Genomic DNA, 25,379 nt, shown 5'->3' on the forward strand with positions numbered 1-25,379 from the left:
ATGCTATTTAAGTAGGTGAAGATTACACTAAAATATGTTATTATCCAGATAAATCGAGTTATACAGATATAACAGCTAACAGACAGCAAAACACTGTGCTCCGAAACAGGAGCAGGAAGTGATACAATACCGCAGTGAGAGCCAACACCAAGTGACAGCCAACACCAAGTGACAGCACCACCACCCAATGTCATGAAGAGATCCACAAATAACCTGGACTCACTCACCTCAGCTGGCTCCCTTCACCTTGTCTTCCCAGCGCCTCTGATGGCTGCACGGCTGCAGACACTGATCTCCCTGTGTTTGTCTGATTTGTTTGTCTTTTTGAATGGTTGTTCTGGAACTCCTTTTCGTTACATTTATGGCTTGTGATGACAATAAGTTGATTCTGATTCTTGGTGGAACACTTTTTAATCTCTCTCCTGCATGGCCTGGTACACTCTCTTCAGAATAATGTCATCAACACACACCTCCAGTTTTAATTTTACAAAAATAAGAAAAATGCATCAAAAAAGAACTCAAAACACTGGCCCTCCAGTCCAGGACCATGACAGTTTGTTCTGATTTAGCGCTATATGAATAAAATTGAATTGAATTTCAATTGCTGTTTCCTGTGTTTTTGGGTTTTTGTTTTTGTTTTTTTTGTTTGTTTGTTTTTTTTTTGGGGGGGGGTTACAGATGCAACCCTTTTCTCTCTTTTCTCTTTATATAGGTAAAAATAAGACCTTAATGAAGTATAACTTGTTTTAAACGTCCCACGTAGTGCATAAGTTTGTATAAGTAGAACACTGCAAGCACTCAAATTCAAAGCAAAACACTTAGATTCTTAGTGGAAGTCTCTGAAGGACTAGTAAACTTTTACAACTACAGGGAGTCATGGGGAGTCACAGTGTATGTCAAAATGGCACTTAGTTAATCTTTATTCTTTGCTTGAACTCATTCTTGATGGTTCCTCCACAGAGTGGACCAGCAGAGTTTAGAGGGACCCAGTGGTCAGTCTGCCCAGCAGCATCAAACACAGCTGGACTCCATATTTATGGTCTGTACATGTACAACAACTACTGTTACATCTGTTCTTTCAGTCATCTCCATGCTGCTCTTTGGAGACCAGTGGATTGTCAGTGTGTCCAACATGGATCTGATGTTTGGCTCCATGATTTCAGTCTGACTGGGTCATTCATAAAGTATTCTGTTCCAGCTGCTGGAGGACAACATCATTGCCTTTGTGAATAACGAGCTGAAGAAGATCCAGAAGCTTCTGAGTCCAGATTACCCAGAACGTTCAGAGAGTCAGAGTGAAGATGAGGAAGCGTTGGAAAGTGAGGATGGAGAGCACAGGAGGAGCAGCAAAGAGGCATTTGTGAAGATCACACTGGACTTCCTGAGAAGAATGAAGCAGGAGGAGCTGGCTGAGCATCTACAGAACAGTAAGAGGATTTCTCTAAAGATTGAAGCTGCTGGATAAATGAGACATTTACTAATGTCTCAGGTGATGGGTTGACATGCAACTGTCATGGTCCTGGGTCGATGGCCCAGCGTTATGTTCTTTTTGTATAGTTCTGTTTTGTTTGTGTGGCTTCCTAGTTCCTTGTGTTTTCCAGTGTCAAGTCTGCATCTTTGCCTAATGTTTCCCTCGCTGTGTGCTTTCTGTTTGATTACCCTGTTTTCTGGAGATTCTAGTTGAGTTTATTTTTGTTCTGCATTCTGTGCCTCTGGTCCTGTCCAGCCCTGCCTTGTGTTTGCTCTACCAGCCAAGAAAGCTGTTTGATATTTTACCTCTGTCTGGCATATCCTGTGTTGGGGTCCTCCAGCCGTTACATGACAGAACGATGCGACCAGAATGGACTACGCAGATACGGAGATGTACAGCGGCTCTCACGTGGTTCTGGGAGGACCTGCATATTGGAAGGGTCCCCAACAACGCCGCTCACCTCCCGAGCCTAAGCCACAGGTTTGTCGAGTGGGCGGATAGTTTTTGGCTCCAGCTGCTCCCTCACCTGCATCTCCGCTCGCACGCCCCTCTTCTACTCAGAAATCTACACAGGGACGAAGGAAGAAGAATTCCCAGCAGCAGCAGAGGGAGTTTTCTCCTGAGCCGAGTGGGATGACACAGGAGGAAGCATTTTCCCGGTACCTGGGATATAGGGGTCCCTGGCCACTCAACTCACCCGCTTCATTGCTGCCTCAGCCTGTCCCGGAGGGTGGGCAGCTAGATTCCCAGCAACGGTGGAGAGGCTCATCTCCGGCGGCGTGCAGTATAAAGCTGCTGACTTCCACGCCGCCACCATGGATTTCCACACCATCTGCACCGCCATTTCCTCAGCCAGCTTCAGTGGGGAAGGAGCATTGCTTTCCACAGCAGAAATGGCAATCACAGCCCACCTACACAGTGAGTCATTCTGTTTTTGCCTCAGAGGGAACTATAAAACCACAAACTGTTGTTAACAAGGCTCATATGGACACCCATGAAAAAATTTCATATCGTGAAGCTATGGACTCTGCTGCTCTCGCCCTGTTTGAGGAGAAGAAAAAAATTATCATTCGGAGAGTGGACACTCTGTGTCTAGAACTGTTGTCTGACCCGTGTGAGGAAGAACAAAAAACCATTGCAGCCAAGCTTCAAGGGCCGAGTGCTGGCTTTCCATGGCCTCTGGATTCCTTACACACGTTAGTAAAGGACTTTTTGGTCACCACCCTTCACCTTCAGCCATCCACACCTGCTTCAGCCACTCTCAAGTCTCCGTCCCAGCTTCAGTCTCTGTCGCCTGCAGCAGAGCCCCTGCTGCCACAGCCTGCTGCAGCAGTCTCCAAGCAACCACAGTCTTCAGCATCGCCTGCAGTGCCTCTTCAGCCTCTGTCTCAGTCAGCTGTAGCTCTGTCCCAGTCAGCTCCAGTAGCTCTCCCCTGGTCCCTGTCAGCTATAGCTCCAGCATCCGTCCAGTCCCAGTCAACTCCCTTGGTTAGCCCGCTAGTTTTGGTCCCCTTAATTCCCCCAGTGTTCGCTTTCTCTCAGCCTCAGTCGGCTGTAGCTCCAGCCTTCCCTCAGTCTCTGTTAGCTGCAGCAGTCCCTCAGCTTCAGTCAGCACCCCTAGTGTCAGCCTCAGCAGCTTCCCTGTCTCAGCCCCAGTCCCTCCCGTCAGCTGCAGTAGAGCCCCTAGTTTCCCAGTCAGAGCCCTTGTTGCCATCATCCTCATCACCACTAGACACACCCAAACAATCCCATAAGCAGCCCCAGCTGTCCAGGGAGACAGCTGTGCGCCCTGCACCGCAGCCTTGGCCTGCTCAGTCTGAGGCGTCAGGGTCCCGCTCAGTCCGAGCCACCAGGGGGTCCCAAACCAGAGCCCGAGCCGTCAGGGGTTCCTGCCCAGTCCGAGCCACCAGGGAGTCCTGCTCAGTCCGAACATCCTGAGTCTTCCAAGTGTTTCAAGTCTTTGACCATCCAGGGCTCAGGAGAGTGTAGGCCAGCTAGAGCTCTGGGGAGTCACCGCAGCATGCCACGCAGCCACCTGCCTGAGGTCATCCGTCTCTGCTGTTGGGAGCGCAGTCGACCCCTGCCATGCCACGTTGTCGCTGCCACTGCTGGGAGTGCGGTCTGCCTCATGCCACATCACATCGCCGCCGCACTGCGGTAGGCCCCTGAACTATCTGTTTTCTGCTGAGGGGTTCCCATCAGACCCCGTGACCTATCTTGACTCCTGTTTGGAGTCTTATATTTTGGTTTTGTTTTATTTTTGTTGTGCATTCTGTGCCTCTGGTCTTGTCCAGCCCTGGCTTGTTTGCTCTGCCAGCCAATAAATCTGTTTGACATTTTACCTCTATCTGGCATATCCTGTGTTGGGGCCATCTTTCCTGCCTGCCACATAGCTGTTACATGACAGAAACATACATTTTTAGTGGAATGAGATTGCATTGTAAACTTAATAAAACATGAACTAATATTCTGTATTGCTTTGTCATTCAGAAACCTTTGCTGCAGTTTATCAACATGAACTTAAATCTGCTCTGAAGAAGAAGTTCCAGTGTGTGTTTGAGGGCATCCCTAAAGCAGGAAACCCAACCCTCCTGAATCAGATCTACACAGAGCTCTACATCACAGAGGGAGGGGCTGCAGAGGTCAATGATGAACATGAGGTCAGACAGATTGAAACAGCATCCAGGAAACCAGACAGAGCAGAAACAACAATCAGACAAGAAGACATCTTTAAAGGCTCACCTGGAAGAGATGAACCAATCAGAACAGTGCTGACAAAGGGAGTGGCTGGCATTGGGAAAACAGTCCTAACACAGAAATACACCCTCGACTGGGCTGAAGACAAAGCCAACCAGGACATCCAGTTCATGTTTCCATTGACTTTCAGAGAGCTGAATGTGCTGAAAGAGGAAAAGTTCAGCTTGGTGGAACTTGTTCATCACTTCTTTACTGGATCCAAAGAAGCAGGAATCTGCAGCCTGGAAGACTTCCAGGTTGTGTTCATCTTTGATGGTCTGGATGAGTGTCGACTTCCTCTGGACTTCCACAAAACTACAATCCTGACTGACCCTAGAAAGTCCACCTCAGTGGATGTGCTGCTGACAAACCTCATCAGGGGGAACCTGCTTCCCTCTGCTCACCTCTGGATAACCACACGACCTGCAGCAGCCAATCAGATCCCTCCTGAGTGTGTTGGCAGGGTGACAGAGGTCAGAGGGTTCACTGATCCACAGAAGGAGGAGTACTTCAGGAAGAAATTCAGAGATGAGAAGCAGGCCAGCAGGATCATCTTCCACATCAAGACATCACGAAGCCTCCACATGATGTGCCATATCCCAGTCTTCTGCTGGATCACTGCTACAGTTCTGGAGGATGTGCTGGAAACCAAAAAGGAAGGAGAGCTGCCCAAGACCCTGACTGAGATGTACATCCACTTCCTGGTGGTTCAGGCCAAAGTGAAGAAGGTCAAGTATGATGGAGGAGCTGAGACAGATCCACACTGGAGTCCAGAGAGCAGGAAGATGATTGAGTCTCTGGGAAAACTGGCTTTTGAGGAGCTGCAGAAAGGAAACCTGATCTTCTATGAATCAGACCTGACAGAGTGTGGCATCGATATCAGAGCAGCCTCATTGTACTCAGGAGTGTTCACACAGATCTTTAAAGAGGAGAGAGGGCTGTACCAGGACAAGGTGTTCTGCTTCATCCATCTGAGTGTTCAGGAGTTTCTGGCTGCTCTTCATGTCCATCTGACCTTCATCAACTCTGGACTCAATCTGCTGGAAGAACAACCAGCAACCTCCAGATTTAAAAATAAAAAAAATATCAATTATCTCCGCCAGAGTGCTGTAAACAAGGCCTTGCAGAGTCCAAATGGACACCTGGACTTGTTCCTCCGCTTCCTCCTGGGTCTTTCACTACAGACCAATCAGAGTCTCCTACAAGGCCTGCTGACACAGACAGGAAGTAGCTCACAGACCAATCAGGAAACAGTCCAGTACATCAAGGAGAAGATCAGTGAGAATCTGTCTGCAGAGAAAAGCATCAACCTGTTGCACTGTCTGAATGAACTGAATGATCGTTCTCTAGTGGAGGAGATCCAATGGTACCTCAGATCAGGAAGTCTCTCCACAGATAAACTGTCTCCTGCTCAGTGGTCAGCTCTGGTCTTCATCTTACTGTCATCAGAAGAAGATCTGGATGTGTTTGACCTGAAGAAATACTCTGCTTCAGAGGAGGCTTTGCTGAGGCTGCTGCCAGTGGTCAAAGCCTCCAACAAAGCATTGTAAGTAAATATGTGCTAATCCCTTCATTTTTAAAATGTTGATTCTTCTTAGCACAAGTGTTGCCTGGCATAACAAACCCTGCCCGTGGTAGATGTTTTAGCTCATTTGAACATTGTCATTTCACATACATACTAAAAGAACTTTCATTTTGTGAATTTAAATGGGGTTTCCCATGTTACATTCAAGTAGCCTGCAAGTCCAGCATCTAGATCAGATTACTTTCACTTTAAAAAAAAAAAAAAGAATTAAAAAAATAATCAGGTGATCTAGGTGTCAGTTCATCGTGTGGCACTCAGTCACTGATAAAAACAGATTCATAATTCGACAAGTAAAGAAACTTGTATGTAGTGTATACTACATCAAATCCTTTTGACAACCACTGGAACAGTGAATATATACTGGAAAAAATATCCACATGTAGGATTAGAATGATTACTGTTACAACTACTATAGAATGGACCCAAACATGACAACTCAACAAGACACACTAAAACCATACAAACGAAAAAAGATTTCAAACACCGACACTGCCCATGTGCAAACCAAAAAAACTGAAGTCAGTGTACTGGCACCTATAAACAACAAACTGTACTTACTGATCACAATAAATGATGAAGTAAAAGAGCTTTGCTCAGTCCTGGAATCCAATTCATTTCAGTTGTGTGCGTGTGTGTATATGTGTATCTGCTGGGTACACTGGAACCCACCATTTTCCCCAGATGCTAACACAGAACAAAAGCAAATCTGTACACAGCTATATGGAAGCGCTTGAAAAGTTTTAAAAAATCCCTCCAAACCACCTGTAAAACAGTGAGTGTCTTGGTCACAGTGTTGCCCACTTAGCGACTTTGTCGCTAGATTTAACGGCTTTTCAGACCCCCCTAGTGACTTTTTTTTTCCAAAAAGCGACTAGCGACAAATCTACCGAGTTTTCCCGGTGACGTCGGCAACTTTTGGAGAGTTTTTTGTTAACCTGAAATCCTCCACTATCACCGTGTTTTATGTACATACAGCCTTCTTACTGCATCATTCAGATGCTTTGGCATTGCCCAGACCCCCAAGAGTACCTGGCTGTTGGTATGTACCATGAGTCATGTGACTTAAATAGCTGAAGTTGGTCTGTTGTTGTCTTCACAATGCAGACGGTGTGTACGACGCCACATTGAGCGAGTGAGTCCGTTGCTGTGATACGTCAGCATATATTTCTATGGATTTAGTGAGCTGGCTGAAATCCTGCTGACTGAAGGATGGAAGTTTGTTCATTCAGTCTGTTCACATGTTTGTTCTCTTACACAGGAGGAAGCACTGTGGTGAAGTCTACATTATTATTTAAATATGTCAGTGGTTTATTTTTGAGCAATTTCTCATGTACATCTACAGCTGAATGTTAATAAAAGTGTCTGTGTGACATTTGGGACATGTAGCTTTGACTCTGAAGTGCCTTTTTGTTTATACCTTTGGGAAGAAAAACAGATCAAGATATAGTTTGTATATCACCATTTGGCTAAAAAATATTGAGATATTATTTTGGTCCATGTTCCCCAGCCCTAGTAGTTCTAAACATATTTAGGGTGTTTTTCTTCACTTTTTGTCTCTCCAAAGCTGTTATTCCTCTCTCCTACAGCCTCAATTGCAACTACATGCAAATAACCAATTATGCAAATTAGGTGATGACATCACCTAGCAACTTCTAGTGACTTTTAGGACAGCCAATAGCTACTTTCCATACTGAGGAGTTGGCGACAGTGCTTGATCATGGCAGAAAATAAAACATTAAAACAAACAGTACAACCCCATTACACTGATGTGCTACTTCATAAAAACTCAAGCTAAAACTTGACACTGGACACTGTAAAACAGACTATTTTTCATCAAGTTCACCACCTAGAATCCCATTCAAACAAAACTTCTGGAACATTATAAATATGAAGAACTCAACAAGTTAAGGAAAGAAACACAATAAATATAGTTAACACATCTGTCATTGACCTAGATGGAAGATTTATTATTATGTGTGTATTCCTAAACATTCAACACTTAGTAATCAACATCTACTGCCCTAACACTGACCATATTTCTTCTAAAAAAAAAAAAAATTCATTGAGTAATTCAACAATTTTAATTGTTGCTGAAAACTTCAATGCTGTCATCAATCCTTCATCAAGCAGCTTTGTTTGATCACAACAAAGACTTGAGATTCTGCTTCTGTTTAATTTCACCTAGTAGTTCAAGAATTCTACAATCATAATAAAACAATATATGAATCATTATGAACTTGATAACAACCCTTCATCTAGAGAATATACTACTAACTTTTCTGTCCTTCACCCATATCGAATTATTTTATGTTCAGTAACACGCTTATGCAAAACATAAGAGATGTAATAATCTATTCAGTCATTACAAATGATCATGCCATCATCCCTTTCACACTAAATGTCACATATCAAACCCACTTCAAGATCCATAATTTTAAAGAAAAAACGTCTCATTATTTCTCTGTCACCAAAAATATCCATCCATCCATTCTCTTCCGATTATCCGGGGCTGGGTCACAGGGGAAGGAGCCTAAGCAGAGAAGCCCAGGCTTCTCTGTCCCCAGCCACCTCCACTAGCTAATCCGGAGGGACCCCAAGGCGTTCCCAGGCCAGCTGAGAGATATAATCTCTCCAGTGTGTCCTGTGTCTATGCCGGGGCCTCCTCCCAGTAGGACATGCCCAGAACATCTCACCCAAGAGGGGCCCAGGAGGCATCCTAATCAGATGCCCAAGCCACCTCAACTGGCTCCTCTCGATGTGGAAGAGCATTGGCTCTACCATGAGCCCCTCCCGGTTGGCCGCACTCCTCACCTTATCTCTAAGAGAGGCCAGCCACCCTTTGGAGGAAGCTCACTTCTGCCGCTTGTATTCGCGATCTTATTCTTTCGGTTACTAACCATAGCTCATGGGAGGGTAGGAACGTAGATCAACCGGTAAATCAACAGCTTTGCTTTTACACTCAGCTCCCTCTTTACCACGACAGACTGGTGTAGCGTCTGCATCACTGCAGACTCAGCCCGCCTCCTTTCTCTCGTCACTTGAGAACAAGACCCCAAGATACTTAAACTCCTCCACCTGAGGCAGGAACTCGTCCCTGAGCCGGAGAGGGAACTCCACCCTTTTCTGGCTGAGAACCATTGCCTCAGACTTAGAGGTGCTGATTTTCATGCCACCTGCTTCACACTCGGGTGCAAACTGTTCCACTGCAAGCTGGAGGCCACCTTCTTATGAAGCCAACAGAACTGCATCATCCGCAAAGAGCAGTGATGAGATTCTGAGGCCACCAAGGCAGAAGCCTTTCGCCACTTAGCTATGCCTATAAATACTGTCCACAAAAATTATGAACAGAATCGATGACAAAGGCCGACTTGTTGCCGGCTATACAGACCAAGCTCTCACTGCGGTTGTACAGGGAATTAATGGTCAACAGCAATGGGCCAGATACCCTATACTCCCACAGGATACTCAGGAGGAACCAAATTGTTCCTCCTGGATCCAAAGTTCGACTAACGGGCAGACCATCCTTTCTAGCACCCTGGAATAGACTTTACCGGGGAGGCTGAGGAGTGTGATCACCCGAAAGTTGGAGCACACTCTCCAGTCTCCCTTCTTAAAGATGGGGACCACCACTCTGGCCTGCCAATCCAATGCCACCACCCCAGATCTCCACACAATGTTGCAGAGGCGTGTCAACCAAGACCGCCCTACAACAACTAGAGCTTTCAGGAATTCGAGGTGAATTTCGTCCACCCCAGGGGTCCTGCCACCAAGGATTTCTTTAACCACCTCAGTGACCTCACCCCCAGTGATGGGTGAGTGATCCCCCTTGTCTCTGGACTCTGCTTCCACTACAGAAGGTGTGTCAGTGGGATTAGGGAGGTCCTCGAAGTATTCGAGGACCTCCCTAAGTATTCCTTAGTGTCTTCAGCCTCCCTCTAAATGCTGTCAAAGTTCTGCCAGATGTGGGAGTTGAAGATCTCGAGGACTATGGCTTTTGCCAGGTGTCACAACATGAACGCACCCTCACAATACATTTAGGTGTGCCAGGTCTGTCCAGCATCTTCCCCTCCCGCCTGATCCAACTCACCACCAGGTGGTGATCAGTTGACACCTCAGCTGTTCTCCAGAACATATGCCCGCAGATCTGGTGATACGATTGCAAAATTGACCTGCAACCTAGGGTGTCCTGGAGCCATGTGCACTTATGGACAACCTTATGTTCGAACATATTGTTCATTATGGACAAACTGTGGTTTGCACAGAAGTCCAATAACAAGACACCATTTGGGTTCAGATTGGGCAGGCCATTCTTCCCAATCAAGCCCCTCCAGGTGTAATTGTCATTGCCCACATGAGCATTGAAGTCTCCCAGCAGGACGATAGAGTCACCGGATGGAGCACCTCACCCAGCAACTCCAAAAAGGGTGGGTACTCTGAATCATTTGGTACATAAATGTAAACAACAGTCAGGACCCGTTCCACGGCCTGAAGGTGCAGGGAAGCAACCCTCTCGTCTACCGGTGAAAACTCCAATGTGCAGGCAGGGGGGATACAAGAACACCCACACCAGCTCGCCGCCTCTCATCGAGGGCAACTCCAGACTGGAACAGAGTCCAGCTCCTCTCCGGGAGACTGGTTCCAGAACCCAGGCCATGGGTTGAGGTGAGCCCAACTGCTGCAGCTAGAGTACTGACAGGGACTAGAAAGAGAGAGCAGATTTCTCTTATATTGGCTTCTCTTCATTGGCTCCCTGTTAAATCTAGAATAGAATTTAAAATTCTTCTCCTCACCTACAAGGTTTTGAATAATCAGGCCCCATCTTATCTCAAAGACCTCATAGTACCATATCACCCCAACAGAGCACTTCACTCTCAGACTGCTGGCTTACTTGTGGTTCCTCGGATACTTAAGAGTAGAATGGGAGGCAGAGCCTTCAGCTTTCAGGCCCCTCTTCTGTGGAACCAGCTTCCAGCTTGGATTCAGGAGACAGACACCCTCTCTATTTTTAAGATTAGGCTTAAAACTTTCCTTTATGATCAAGCTTATAGTTAGGGCTGGATCAGGTGACCCTGGACCCTCCCTTAGTTATGCTGCTATAGGCCTAGGCTGCTGGGGGTTCACATAATGCACTGTTTCTTTTCAATCACCTTATTTACTTTCTTTATACTTCACTCTGCATTTAATCGTTAGTTATTATTAATCTCTGGCTCTCTTCCACAGCATGTCTTTTTTTCTCTCCCCTCAGTCCAACCGGTCACAGCAGAAGACTGCCCCTCCCTGAGCCTGGTTCTGCTGGAGGTTTCTTCCTGTTAAAAGGGAGTTTTTCCTTCCCACTGTCACCAAGTGCTGCTCATAGGGGGTCATTTTGACTGTTGGGTTTTCTCTGTATTATTATTATTGTCTTCACCCACAATACAAAGCGCCTTGAGGGGACTGTTGTGATTTGGCGCTATATAAATAAAATTGAATTGAAAACTTAAAAAATTGAATTGACTATATCTAGCCAGTATCTCTCAACCTTATGCTCTAGCTCAGGCTCCTTCCCCACCAGAAAGGTGACATTCCATGCCTCCGCCCTTGGTCACTGCCCGGCACACACTGCACCCGACCCCTACGACGGCTTCTTCGGGTGGTGGGCCTACAGGTGGGCGGGCCCATGTTGTCTCTATGAGCTGCGCCTGGCCGGGCACCACGGGCTCTCTCCCTCAAGACGCTCTCCCTCAAGCTCCCTTCCCAGGCCTGGCTTCAGGATGGGGCCCTGGTAACCCTATCCCGGTCAGGGTAAACAGTTCTCGTGTTGGAATCTCCATAGGCGTCTTCTGAGCTGCTCTTTGTCTGGCCCCTCCCCCAGGACCAATTTGCCATGGGGAGACCCTACCAGGGGGATAAGCCCCTGGACAACATAGCTCCTTAGATCATTGGGATACACAAACTCTTCCACCACAATAAGGTGGCGATTCACAGAGAAGATTTTTTATTATTTTATTTACTAATCTCAATTTATAATATATAACATATATTTTATATAACATAATACTATTAAAAAGCCTTGAAAAAGCATGTCTACACCTGCTCGTTTTCTTATTTTTTTGTTTTGTTTTTTATTTTATTGAAAGATATATATTTATAAAATTTGCATGTTTCAGATCATCAAACAACATTTACTATTAGCAAAGATAGCCCAAATAAAATACAAAATGATGTTTTTATACGATGAAGGTAGGTAGGTGGGTAGGTAGGTGAAACAATCATTGCCAGGTATTACAAGTATTTTACTGTAGTTCTCACTGCCAAAGATGGCACAACCAGTTGTTAGGTTTGCTCATCTGCCTTCATACGCATATGAACTTGAGTGACATTCCATTCTTAATCCATAAGGTTTAATGTGATGTCAGACTACCCCTTGATGCCACAACAGCTTCAACTCTTCTGGGAAGGCTTTCCACAGGTTTAGGAGTGTTTATGGGAATTTTTGACCATTTTTCCAGAAGTGCGTTTGTGAGGTCAGACACTGATGTTGGATGGGAAGGCCTGGCTCTACTTCATCCCAAAGCTGTTCTATCAGAGGAGAGGCCAGTCAAGTTCTTCCACACCAAACTGGCTCATCCATGTCTTTATGGAGCTGCTTTGTGCACTGGTGTGCAGTCATGTTGGAACAGGAAGGGGCCATCCCCAAACTGTTCCACAGAGTTTGGAACATGAAATTGTCCACACTGTCTTGGTATGCTGAAGCATTGACAATTCCTTTCAGCAGAATTAAGGGGCTGAGCCCAACTCCTGGAAAAAAAAAACAGCACTATACCCTTCCACCTAACTTTACACTTAGCACAATGCAGTCAAAGATATACCATTCTTCTTCCAACCACGAAACAACAAGATTTGGCCACCAGATTGCAAGATGGAGAAACATGAGCGAACACGTCTCTACTGTCCAGTGGCAGCATGCTTTACATCATTGCATCTGATGCTTTGTGCTTGGTGATGGAAGGCTTGGTGCAGCTGCTCAGCAATGGAGGCCTATTCCATGAAGTCTCTACCCACTGTTCCTGAGCTAACCTGAAGGCCACAAGAAATCAGATCAATCAGTCAATCAATCAGAATCTTTATTGTCATTGTACACAGAAGTTGCACAACGAAATTTAAAATGCATTCCTTTTAGGTGCCTCAGACAATAAATAATAAAATAATAAAAATATGAGTGATAAAAATGATTACTAAAATACAGTGCACAATAGTAAATTAAGATGAATCTAGCCCCAATACACACACCAACGCACGCACACAGTCAGCACTACCACCCCACATCACTGTCCAAACCACACAGAGTTCAGTTCAATGATAGCCCTGGCATAAAAGCTGTTCCTCAGTCTGTTTGTTCTGGCCTTCATTGTCCTGAAACGTCTGCCTGATGGCAGTAGCTGAAACAAGGAGTGTCCAGGGTGTGAGGGGTCCTGGAGGATGTTCTGTGCCCTCCTCTGGCAGCGGGCATTGAACAGTTCCTGGAGGGAGGGCAGGGGACAGCCTATGATCTTTTGAGCCGTGTTGATGATTCGCTGGAGTGTTTTCCTGTCTGCTGCTGTGCAGCTGTTGAACCACACGCACAGACAGTAGGTCAGGATGCTCTCTACACAGCAACGGTAGAAGGACACCAGCAGATTCTGGGTCAGATAGTTGCTCCTAAGAACCCTCAGGAAATGCAGTCTCTGTTGGGCCTTCCTGTAAATGCTGGTCGTATTGATACTCCAGGTCAAATCATCAAGTTTTGAGGTCTGTAGCTATTGACTCTTTAGAACGTCGACAACCTCTGTGCACTGTGCACCTCAACATCTAGTGACCCTGCTCTATGATTTTACATGACCTACCACTTTGTGGCTGAGTTGCTGTCATTCACTTCTACTTTGTTTTAATACCACCAACAGCTGACTGTGGAATATTTGGTAGTGAAAAAATTTCACAACTGGGCTTTTTGCACAGGTGGCATCCTATCACGGTATTATTCCGGAAATCACTGTGCTATGGTCCTTAACCAATGGCACAGTGAATTGAGTTTTTTTTTTTTTTTTTTTTTAGTGAAGTTACAAATTATTTCTCTAGTCAGCATTTTCTGTATTTAACAGCTGTGAATATGGCATGGTGCTGATTAGGTGCCCCTGTGCTCCTTCACCTCCCCTCCTGTCAAACCCCCCACACGCACACACACAAGGCGCTCCAGCACACTCTTTTGATAACGCACTTGATCACAGCTGTTTTAATTTGTAACAAGAAGAGGCTTTTGAATACTCAGGTTAGCTTAAGTTACTAGTAGTAAAGTAACAGGTCACTGTTCTTCAACTGTGTGCTGTAGTTACAATATAAGTTATAGTGAGAGAGCGTGTTTTGTGTGTGTGTGGAAACAGTGTTTGGCAATATTTATGGTTTCTATACTTCAGGCAGTCATTGACTGCAAAGGATTTCCACCCAAGTATTAAAAATATTCTTCTTCTTAAAATTATATTAGTTTTTCTAATTATTGAGCCTTTGAAAAAGAGTGTGCATTTAAGGAAACTGGCTTTAATTCCTAAGCACTTTTCCCACTTTCAGTTTAGTTATTGTGAAGTAAAGATGGAAAATATGCACGTCAATAATAACTGAATGTAAAAAATCAGAGTGGTACAAATCCCATGTTTCTCAAAGGCTGCAATAAACAGACACCTCTGGAAGCAGAACAGGCCATTATTAATTAGAATGTTGGTGGTTGAATTCCTGGCTGCCAGAGTATCCCCAAGCATAATACTGATCTGTAAAGCATCTGATTGGCAGCGCTGTCATGTGGGAACGGAGGATCCAAATGCAGAAGTCCGAGGCAAAGCTGAACTTAAAAGTTAGCTTTATTATAGATAATGAAAAACAAACACAGAGGAGCGTAACTGAAACGAAACGCAAACTGACAGGAGACCAAGACAAAACCACACCTCCATGAGGGACGACGCAACTGAGAGTAAAACATACACAGGGGCTTAAATACACACAAGAGGTAATAATGAAAGACAAGAAACAGCTGGGGAACACAGGGTACAGGTGAACAGAATCTAAGCTAAACACAACACACAGGGAACACCAGACAGGAAACACCTAACAAGGGATATGCAGACTTAGAGTAACATGGGGCACTGGCACACATAAGAAACTAAAGATGGACCAAGGCATGGGGAAACAAACAAAGAGACACAGACACGGGACAGAGACGCAGACTAGACAACACTGGGAATAAAACTCAATACGAAAACACAGGAGGTGAGGGATATGACAAAAGGACAAAACAGACACAAGAATACAGACACAGGGGAGACATAGGGACAAAGGGAACTAGGAAATCAAAATGTAAACCATAATAAACTAGGACATAACAAAACTCTGCAAAAACAAATCTAAACACAAAACGCTGGGCACATGACCCAGGACCATGACAAGCGCCTTTGTTTGTTTGTTTGTTTTTTTATTATCATGACAACAATCCCAAACACACTGCCAATGCAGTAAAAGCATACCTGGTAAGAAAAACACACAATGAAACACTAGTCAGGAATTGGCCTGTCCAGAGCCCAGATCTCAACATTATTGAAGCACTGTGTTCGAATGAAAGGGAAGGCAGTCAACATCCAAAGAAGAGCTTTGAAATTTCCTTTAAGAATTCTGGAGAATGATTCCTGAAGACTAAAGAAATTGTTAAATCCATGTGACCTGCCAGATTGCCGGCGGTCCAGACTGCCGACTGCTTTTAAATGCTGGAAAAATTGAAACCACATAGAGCAATAAATTTTTTTTGCATATAAAAACAGAGGATTTACACTTATATGTGATGGATTCAATGTGTCCCAGAATGCTGCATCCTTCCTGTAATGCAGGGATCCTCAAATCCAGACCTTGAGGTCCAGTGTCCTGCAGGTTTTAGAGGTGTCCCTGATCCAACACACCTGAATCAAATGGCTGAATTACCTCCTCAGTATGCAGTCAAGTTCTCCAGAGTCCTGCTAATGACTTCTATATTTGACTCAGGTGTGTTGAAGCAGAGACACATCTAAGACCTGCAGGATACCGGACCTCGAGGCCTGGATTTGAGGATCTCTGCTCTAATGGGTTCACAAAAATCATGTATAAAGCATTAACAATAACATGTACTCTACGCCCTTTATCGTGTGCATTAGCATGTACCTTACATCTATTGATTACATTCATACATATTATTATAATTAGAGTTCTGAAGGTTCTATTGCTGTATGTGAGTTGTAATATTCCACAGGATGTTACTACAGCATGTATAACTGTAACGATATGATCTGCCAGACTTGTTCTATTATAGGTCTCAAAGGGCTACAAGAGTTTGGATTGTGCTGAAGAATGAAAGTGTTCATAATACTTACTTTGAAGCATGTTAAGCCTGTACAAACATACATGCCTGTTTCCACAGTTTAATAAATCACTGCACTCAGTTCCCATTTTCCTTGCAAAATATAACTATGTCAGGGGTGACTCAAGACTTTTGCACAACACTGCATTTGTTTTTCTTATCTTGGTTCAACATTAAAAATAATTTGATCATAAATATCTTTTGTTGTTTCTCTTTCAGACTGAGTGGCTGTAATCTGTCAGAGAGAAGCTGTAAAGCTCTCTCCTCAGTTCTCAGCTCTGAGTCTTGTTGTCTGAGAGACCTGGATCTGAGTCACAACAACCTGCAGGATTCGGGAGTGAAGCTTCTGTGTACTGAAATGAAGAATTCACACTGTAAAATAGTAACACTCAGGTCAAGTGATATTTTGTTTTTCATCAGTTAATACTTTTAAGCAACAAGAATTGCAGATATTTAAGTCAACTTCATTCATGTGTTGTTGTATCTTTGTTTTACTATTTAAATCTAAAGGCCATTACACACTGAACACATTTTGTAAAAACAACACAAAATTCCGAATCTTTCGGATGCGGACTTGTCATGTAACCTACATACACATACTGGCGTGCTGTGTTTTTACAAATAAATTGTCCTCAAAAACACACTGTGAAAAAAATGCAGTCAATCTTAAGAGATGATGTAATGAGATCCTGATATTTGGAAACAAGAGAAGGAAGAAACCGAGATTCTGGGTTCATCCAACTCATAAGAAAGCAGCAACAGGGAGAGTTTTGAAGCTGCACCACAGCCGCTTTCGTGCATATTTCAGGATATCAGTGGGCAGTTTGAGCTCTTGTTGGCAGAGTTGGGATCTCATGTGAGGAGACAGAATAATTTCAGAGAACCGACTGACCGGGAGCAGCGTGTAGCTGTGTCTGAGGTAGCTGTATTATTTTGCTGTTCCCACATCACTGTGTATTGAGCTCACATGTTGCTAAATACAGCACTCTGACTGGTCAGATCTGTTTGTTCACTTGCAAAAGTCAGAAAAATCTAACTTGATCTGCGGTCAGTGTGAATGGCTGCGTTAAGAACAGGCAAGTCCGAAAAATTTTTAATGCACAAAACATTAGCACGGAAATTATGCATCTGGTGTGTAAAGGCCTTAAGTCACAGTAAACTGCCACATTTCTGAATTGTTTAATATAAAGTGAAAAGGATTCCAGCCAGCCCTGAAACAAGATTCAATACTGCCAGATCTAGTAACTCCTCACTGAACTATGAATACACTTTAACACCAGTGTTGTAATTTTTCAGACTAAATAGCTGTAACCTCTCAGAGAGAAGCTGTGAAGATCTGTTTGCAGTTCTCAGTTCCCAGTCCTCTAGTCTGCGAGATCTGGACCTGAGTAACAATGACCTGCAGGATTCAGGCATAAAGCATCTGTCTGATGGACTGGGGCATCCTCACTGTACACTGGAAACTCTCAGGTCAATATTCATACTTTTCCACTGAAGATCATTTACATCCTAAATTACATTATTTTGCAAGCAACCAACCTTTATAAAACTGGTAACACTTTATCATTTTATCAAACTTTGGGTGGATTGTTAGACTCTGAATTACAATGGACTCATGTCCTTTAGCATTTCGGATGAGAGGTGAAACGTCTTCAAGAAACAAAAAGAAGTCCAGTCGCCTTTTTCAAGCTCCAGAGACTACTATGACCTGGATGACTGAGAATCTACACAGACATTTAGCATTTACATTAAAAAAAAAAAACCATCGGACTGTCTGTCGTTCTTCCTCTAATCATTCCTGCTAAAATTAGAAATATCCTGAACTGTGTTTTCAGCAATACTCCTCTGAGTAATGCTGAAAACACAGTTTATGCATTTATTGCAGAATAATAAATTATTCTGTAATAAATGCATGAACTGTTTGAATTTGCATATAGTCTAGAATATTATGAAGATTCTAGAATGAATTGCAAATAATTACGAAGTCCATCTTTACCATGAAAATAAACTAAATCCACCCCCCAAAACCATTTTCACTTTATTTCAGCCCTGCTACAAAAGTACCTGCTGACATTATTTCAGTGATATTCTTCTTAACACAGGCGAGAGTGTTGATGGGGACAAGGCTGGAGATCACTCTGACTAGCTTTAAAAGGAGGGCGGTTCTTGAAATCATTGTTCTCTCTCTTTTTATAATTAACTTCAAGGAAACACATGCAGTCCTCATTGCTTTGCATGAAAAGGGCTTCAAGGCCTAAAGTTTCTTTACTGTCATTTTATATACAATGAAATTTCAGGATAGTTTGGTCTGACGGTTAAACCTGATGATTTCCCCCAGGCAGGTAAGGGTGAGTTGGTAATCTTTCGCCCCACATTGATTACTCTTTGAAGAGCTTTTTTGCCAGCTGCTGAGCTGTTCCCAAGCCACACCAGGATGCCATGTGTCAGGACACTCAATGGAGTGTCTGCTGTGACAAGCTGATCTTCCTGAGGCTTCTTAGGAAATAGAGACACTGGTGTGCCTTCTTGACCAGTTAGTTGATGTTCTGAGTCCACGAGATGTCTGATGTGATTACTGTGCTCAGCAATTTACAGAAAGCGACTTGCTACACTGTTTTACCATTTACCTGTAGAGGGAGGTGGTCTTTCCTGTTCTTCCTGAAGTCAATGATCAGTTCTTTTATCTTACAAGTTTTTAAGAACAGGTTGTTTTTCCTGCTGCACCCAGCGGGGATGATGTTTGTCAAAATGTCCCTCAATCCTTGTCTTGTATTCTGCCTTTGCATTTCTTAAATGCCATCATTGCAGCACTGTACTGTTCTGGTTACCCTGATTTAAAGGCTTTGTTTGGAACCTTAGTAGGAGTAGAATCTTCCTGGTGATCGATGGTTTGTTCTTGTTACAGGCTTTGATGTAAAACAGCACTGCAGAAGTGTATAGATTTTCAAAAATGAACCAGTCTATAAACTCAAAACAATCCTGAAGCTGTTCATAGGCTTCCTTCCACCACAAGAACTGTACACACTTGTACATTTCTGGTGAGACAAATACACCAGGCCGGCAGGCCTGGTGTCAAGAAGGGCAGGAAAGAAGCCACTTCTTTCCATGAAAAACATAAAAGACAATGTGATCTTCTGCAAAAAGTACAGGGATTGGACTTCTGAGGACTGGAGTAAAGTAATTTCTCTCATAAAGCCCTTTATTTATGGCCAGGAAACTCCCTAGATCTTAATCCCATCATGGTCAATCTTCACTAGGCAGCTTAACAAACAAAATCCCACAGATTCTGACAAATACCAAGAATTGCTTATGTAAGGAGGGGTTGCTATCAGTCAGGATTTGGCCAAGAAGTTGACAGGATGCCAGGGTGAATTGCAGAGGTCTTGAAAGGGAAAGGGCAACACTGCAAATATTGACTCTTTGCATAAACTTTAGGTAATAAAAGCCTTTGAAACTTATGAAATGTTTGTCATTATATTTCAATATACCATAGAAATATTTGACAAAAAGATCTAAAAACACTGAAGGACCAAACTTTGTGAAAACCAGAAAACTTGAAACTTTAAAAACTTTTGGCTGAGACTATAATTCACCCATATTAGTGTCTTTTCATCGGCTCCATGTAAAACTAAATCCAGAATCTTCTCACATATGAAGTCCTGCATGATCAGGCCCATCACATCTTAAAGGCTTCATATTCTAAAATAGCTCTTTGCTCTCATACTGCAGGTTGATTTGTGGTTGCTAGAGTTTCTAAAAGTAGCCGGCTATCTGGCACATCCCTTGTGGATCCAGCTTCCAATTTGGATTCAGGAGACACAGATTATGCTTCCAGCATTTATTTTTATAAAATTTCTAGTTAGTGTTGGATCGGGTTACCCTGAAGCATCCCTTAGTTATGCTAATATGTACTCAGGCTACCAGTGCTGTACTGAGAATTTTGTGATTTTTGTGTCTGCAGTCTGTCAGGCTGTCTCATCACAGAGGAAGGCTGTACTTCTCTGGCCTCAGCTCTGACCTCCAACCCCTCCCATCTGAGAGAGCTGGACCTGAGCTACAATCATCCAGGAGACTCAGGAATGAAGCTGCTGTTGGTCAGACTGAATGATCCACACTGGAGACTGGACACTCTCAGGTATGGAAAAAATGTCTGATAGAGGACAGAGCTTGAAACATTTTCTATGCCATGGTCTTTGCATACATTTACATGTTTAGCCTAGTTTTACACCACAATCAAATTTGTCTATCTGTTTTTAATGGCAGAACTGCAACCAAAAAGAGAGCAATTCTTTTTGTATATAAAATTGGAGCAGTTACACTTTGTAGTAATTATAAAATTGAACTCAGGTGTCTGTTTAGTGAAAAGTGCAGGAGGCACTCAATTAATCTCAAATTGCGTTTATTTTCCCATCAAAAGAAAAAGTGAAAATACAAAGCTCCAGACCAGGACATCATCTCCCTGACTGCGACTACAATTCGCACATTGGTTCACGAAGTCTGGTGCCCTCTTTGTCCCTGCATTTTCTTCGGTTTTACAGCTGTCAGGGGGTTATCTACTGTTTCCAACCTCTGGTCGCAATCCAGCCTTGTGATCTTCCAACCCCTTTCTCTTGTTTCCTGGGTTTCTGCTTCAAGCCATAAACAAACTGAACAAAGCAACAGACACCTTGCAGTTCAACCCTTTTATGTCCTGCTATTAAAGTCTTGCATGTGAACAAATAATCAACTACTTACTCATTAATATATATACATATTACATAATCATACAACTTATACATCATTATTTGTAAATCTAGCACTAATCTAAGCACACATGCAAATTTCCCTTCAACTTACATATAACACAAATCAAGTAATAACCACACACAACAAGAACAAAATAATCCAGGTGCTTTATGAAGTCGATCAGCTGCTCACAGCACTTCTGTCATAGGAATATCCATCATCACATTGCCAGCATAAACTATCACACGGCTTTCATGGGAGCCATTAACTACGAGAGCAGGAAGTGATGTCATTTTGCTGGGAATTGTATTTTTTTCCCCTAAGGCCTATCACAGCTCCACTGGTGGTATTAAAAAAATAGTTTTACTTTGTGGCTTTTCTGTATAAGTTCCTGGGACACAGAGAACTTTGATCACAAAGTGCCAAAACAGTCACACTATTTTTTTTATTTTGATGGACATGCAAATTGTGCAAAAGAGAATATGTAGTTAGAAAGTTTTTTTTGCAACTGCTTGTCCTTTACAGTTTTGAGGGATTCAGTTAGGACATTTATGTATCTAGAAAAATATCTGTAAACATGATTTTGAGCACTCAAAAGCACTCTATATATCGTGCCTCATTCTCCCAGCACTTTGTTCTATACCTAAGTGCTTTCTAACATTCACACTCCAATGAACAGATCAGACAACAACTTGGGGTTCAGTATCCTGCCCAAAAGCACTTTGGCATGCAATTGAACCACTAACCTTCAGATTTGTAGATGACCCATTCTACCTCTGGAGCTACAGCCACCCCAAAAGCTTACGGTACCTGATGGTCTCCCATCCAAAAGTGACCAGATCTGACCCTGCTTGGTTTCTGAGATCAGGCATGTTCAGGGTGGTGTGGCCATAAATTGTGCAGAATTTAGGTATATGGTTAATTTATCAAGTTGGCCAATATTTGCAAAAGTGCTCTGGCAATTTTGGACATGTTCACTTCTGCTAATGTACACTTTGCCAGCTGTCTGACTGGATGATTGGGGTACATAGTACCCACTGAGAACAACCTCCTCCTCCAGAAGTATGTTTTTCACAGCTCAACCTCTTGAGCCACAGCCACCCCAAGTGGCTGTGGCTCAAGAGGTTGAGCAGGTCCTCTACTATTTGGAAGGTTGATGGTTCAATTCTAGGCTGCATGCCAAAGTATCCTTGGGCAAGATACTGAACCCCAAGTTGCTCTCTGATGTAAGCGTTGTGCCTTCCTTCAGAAATAACATTTAGAATTGAGGCAATGCAGTTCAGTCTTGGTTTCATCAGACCAAAGAATCTTGTTCCTCGCAGTCTGATAGTTTTTCAGGTGCTTTATAGGAAACTCCAAGGAGGCTTCCATGTGATTTGCACTGAGGAGCCTATCTCAGCTGCCATAGAGCAAGAGGCAGGGTACACCTGGACAGGTCCCCAGTCTGTTGTGCTGCTAAAACAGAGAAACTAACAGCCATTCACACCTGTAGGCAATTTAGAATCGACAGTTAATCTAACTCCACTAACTGTATATCTTTGGACTGTGAGAGGAAGCCAGAGTGTTGAATGGAAGTTTTATTTGTGAAAATGTTGTGCTGTTCCTTTATCAGTGTGTAACAGTGTGTGTATGAGAGGGATGTAATGTCCATGTGTGCATGCTGACAGAGACTGTGCTGCTCTGACCCCCCCCCTCCTCCTTTCAGGGTGGAGCCTGTTGGAGTGCGATGGCTGATCCCAGGTCTGAGGAAGTGTAAGTGTGTTTTTAATGTGATTGATGAAAACAAAGCAGCACACATTCAACCATCTTCAAACTGTCACATCACTCATTCACATCTCTGATGTCAGGAGTCATCATCAAAGTGTCAATCAATGAACAGATGATGGATCAATAACTGCAGCTGGATTGTGTTTGTTCTCTCCATCAGATTCCTGTCAACTCACAATCGACACAAACACAGTACACAAGGAACTCAAATTGTCTGACAACAACAGGAAGGTGACACGTGTGGAGGAGGTTCAGTCATATCCTGATCATCCAGACAGGTTTGATTACTGGCCCCAGCTGCTGTGTAGAAATGTTGTGACTGGTCGCTGTTACTGGGAGGTCGAGTGGAGAGGAGGGGTTGAAATATCAGTGACTGGCAGAAGAATCAGCAGGAAAGGAGAGAGTAATGACTGTGTGTTTGGATGGAATAATCAGTCCTGGAGTCTAAGATGCTCTGACGATGATGGTCCTCATTCGGTCTGGCACAATAACAGATTAACGTGTTTCTCCCCCTCCTCCTCTGTCTCTAACAGAGTAGCAGTGTATGTGGACTATCCTGCTGGCACTCTGTCCTTCTACAGAGTCTCCTCTGACACTCTGATCCACCTCCACACCTTCAACACCACATTCACTGAACCTCTTTATCCTGGGTTTAGAGTGTTTTCTGATTCCACAGTATTTGTGTGAAAAGTTGAGTCCTAAAGGCGTCCTCCTGTACGAGAAACACTGACCGTTGAACAGTAGTTCAGTCTGTACGTCTTTGATTCAGAAACGTGTTTTCCTGATTCATAGATTCAATTCAATTTCAATTAGATTTACTTATGTACTGCCAAAACAGTCACCTCAATGTGTTTTATATTGTAAGGTAAAGACCCCAATATAACTACAGAGAAAATCCAACAGTCTAAACGACCCCCTATGAGCAGCACTTGGTGACAGTGGGAAGGAAAAACTCCCTTTAACAGGAAGAAACCTCCAGCAGAACCAGGCTCAGGGAGGGGGGGTCAGAATGACAAGTTGGGGGTGAGAGAAGGGAGACAGGACAAAAGACACAGTGTAGAAGAGAGCCAGAGATTGTAGTTGGATGGTGTAGTGGGAACATTACTGTCTTTGGAGCAGGAGACCTTACATCCATTACTGGAGCCCAGGCTAGACCCCCCCCCATGCTAACCAAGCTTATCTTAGAATATGTGCGAGACTGAAGCCATACCAGATGTTGCCGGGATTAACAAGGTCTGCATCCAGTGTTGAGGAACCGGGGCACACTGATGATAAGTGGGCTACTGGAACTATAAGGTTACGCATAAATGGAGACAAGATGAGAATCGGGAACTGTTGGAATAAGGGGTTACATGAAGAAGATGTGGAACCTATGGATTCTTCGAAACCCAACAGCCAAACTGACATCAAAACAACTTGTAGCTCTATGTTCCAACATACAAAGGAAGCAATTGCTGTCTCAGCTAGAGATTGATGAGGTACAACACACATGGTACTGCAAGGGGGAGCCAGGACAGGGGAGATTTCATCATCCCCAGACACCAAGATTGGGTACCAACCCCATATATATATATATATATATATATATATATGGAGAGAGTTTAGCTTTGTTATTACTTTATATAGGTTGTAAATGTATGTGTAAGTAAAAGCTTGATTTGCGTGATCACTTTTTAGTGCCCTATGGCAGTAAGTTTGTGTGCATAAAAGAACGCATGGCAAAATACGCCACATGCATTTTCTGTATGCCTTCATAGTGTAAGCTTCCAAGTCATATCTAGGTTGAATGGCCATCTCAGTTTATTATTCCACTATTCCACAGTTCCTATCTAATAAAGATAATAAATAATAAAGATAATAAAGATATGAACTATCACTGGCAGTACCATCAGTAGGAAAGAATGTATGGATTGTGTCTGAGGAAAAGGTGGAAAGAGCACCTGTACATAGTTTTTTTTCTTGTATTTTACTATTGTAAATATGTTTTATTCTGTTCAAATTTTACATCTTGTGTGTCAAATCTGTTGTTTTATTCAATTGCAGTGTGTTTTCCAGAAAAAAAGCTCTAAAATCAATTTCAGATTTTTGTTTTTTCTTCAATTAAAGCTATTGATACAGTCTTTAACATGTAAATAATTATGAATAACTGTCAGATATTAAAAATTCAAAGAGTTCTGAACAAAGGGGCAAAAGCACTTACTCACAGGACCTTTTCATGCCTTTTTATAGTCCAAATAAGTAGAAAAGTCCAGGCGTACATATTCAGCCTTAGGTGTAAGAGGGTTAAAAATAAAAAGAATTAAAGCTCTTTATTACTGTTAAGTAGTTTTATTTATAATATTCTACACATAATGGTCTTAATATATTTTAATGATAATAAGCTTTAAAATAAACTGTGTCCCTGACTTACAGTACATAGTGTGATTTCTCTCATCTATAATAACCACAGTAAAGAGCCCTCTTTCCCCATGTTTAGCGTATCAGAGTGTGTTTTGGTTTCTCTCTTTCAGGTGGATGAGTGGGTAGTAGTGATGGGTTGGTCATGAACCATCCAGCTCTAAGAGCTGGCTCCTGATTGTGAGCCATTTTTATTTGTTTTGTTTTTTTTTTGAATCTGCACATGATCAGTTAAGACGTGTGGCAGCATCTGTGTGTCTACACTGAGTAACAGAGAGGGAGAGCACATACACACAACACAATGAGTTCAC

At 43.2% G+C, this 25,379-nt stretch overlaps 1 protein-coding gene across 1 annotated transcript; it reads left to right on the top strand.

Annotated features, from left to right (window-relative positions):
• Positions 1-1,015: 1,015 nt before the first annotated feature.
• LOC115791222 (NLR family CARD domain-containing protein 3-like) lies at positions 1,016-24,217 on the top strand. Its single transcript, XM_030745382.1, has 7 exons — positions 1,016-1,039; positions 1,199-1,427; positions 3,977-5,753; positions 17,476-17,649; positions 20,141-20,314; positions 22,610-22,656; positions 22,832-24,217. Exons 1-7 carry the CDS (start codon positions 1,037-1,039, stop codon positions 23,356-23,358), a joined length of 2,931 nt encoding a protein of 976 aa, XP_030601242.1. The 5' UTR covers positions 1,016-1,036; the 3' UTR covers positions 23,359-24,217.
• Positions 24,218-25,379: the final 1,162 nt, after the last annotated feature.

This window comes from Archocentrus centrarchus, chromosome 2, assembly GCF_007364275.1.
Source record: "Archocentrus centrarchus isolate MPI-CPG fArcCen1 chromosome 2, fArcCen1, whole genome shotgun sequence".
NCBI lineage: Eukaryota > Metazoa > Chordata > Actinopteri > Cichliformes > Cichlidae > Archocentrus > Archocentrus centrarchus.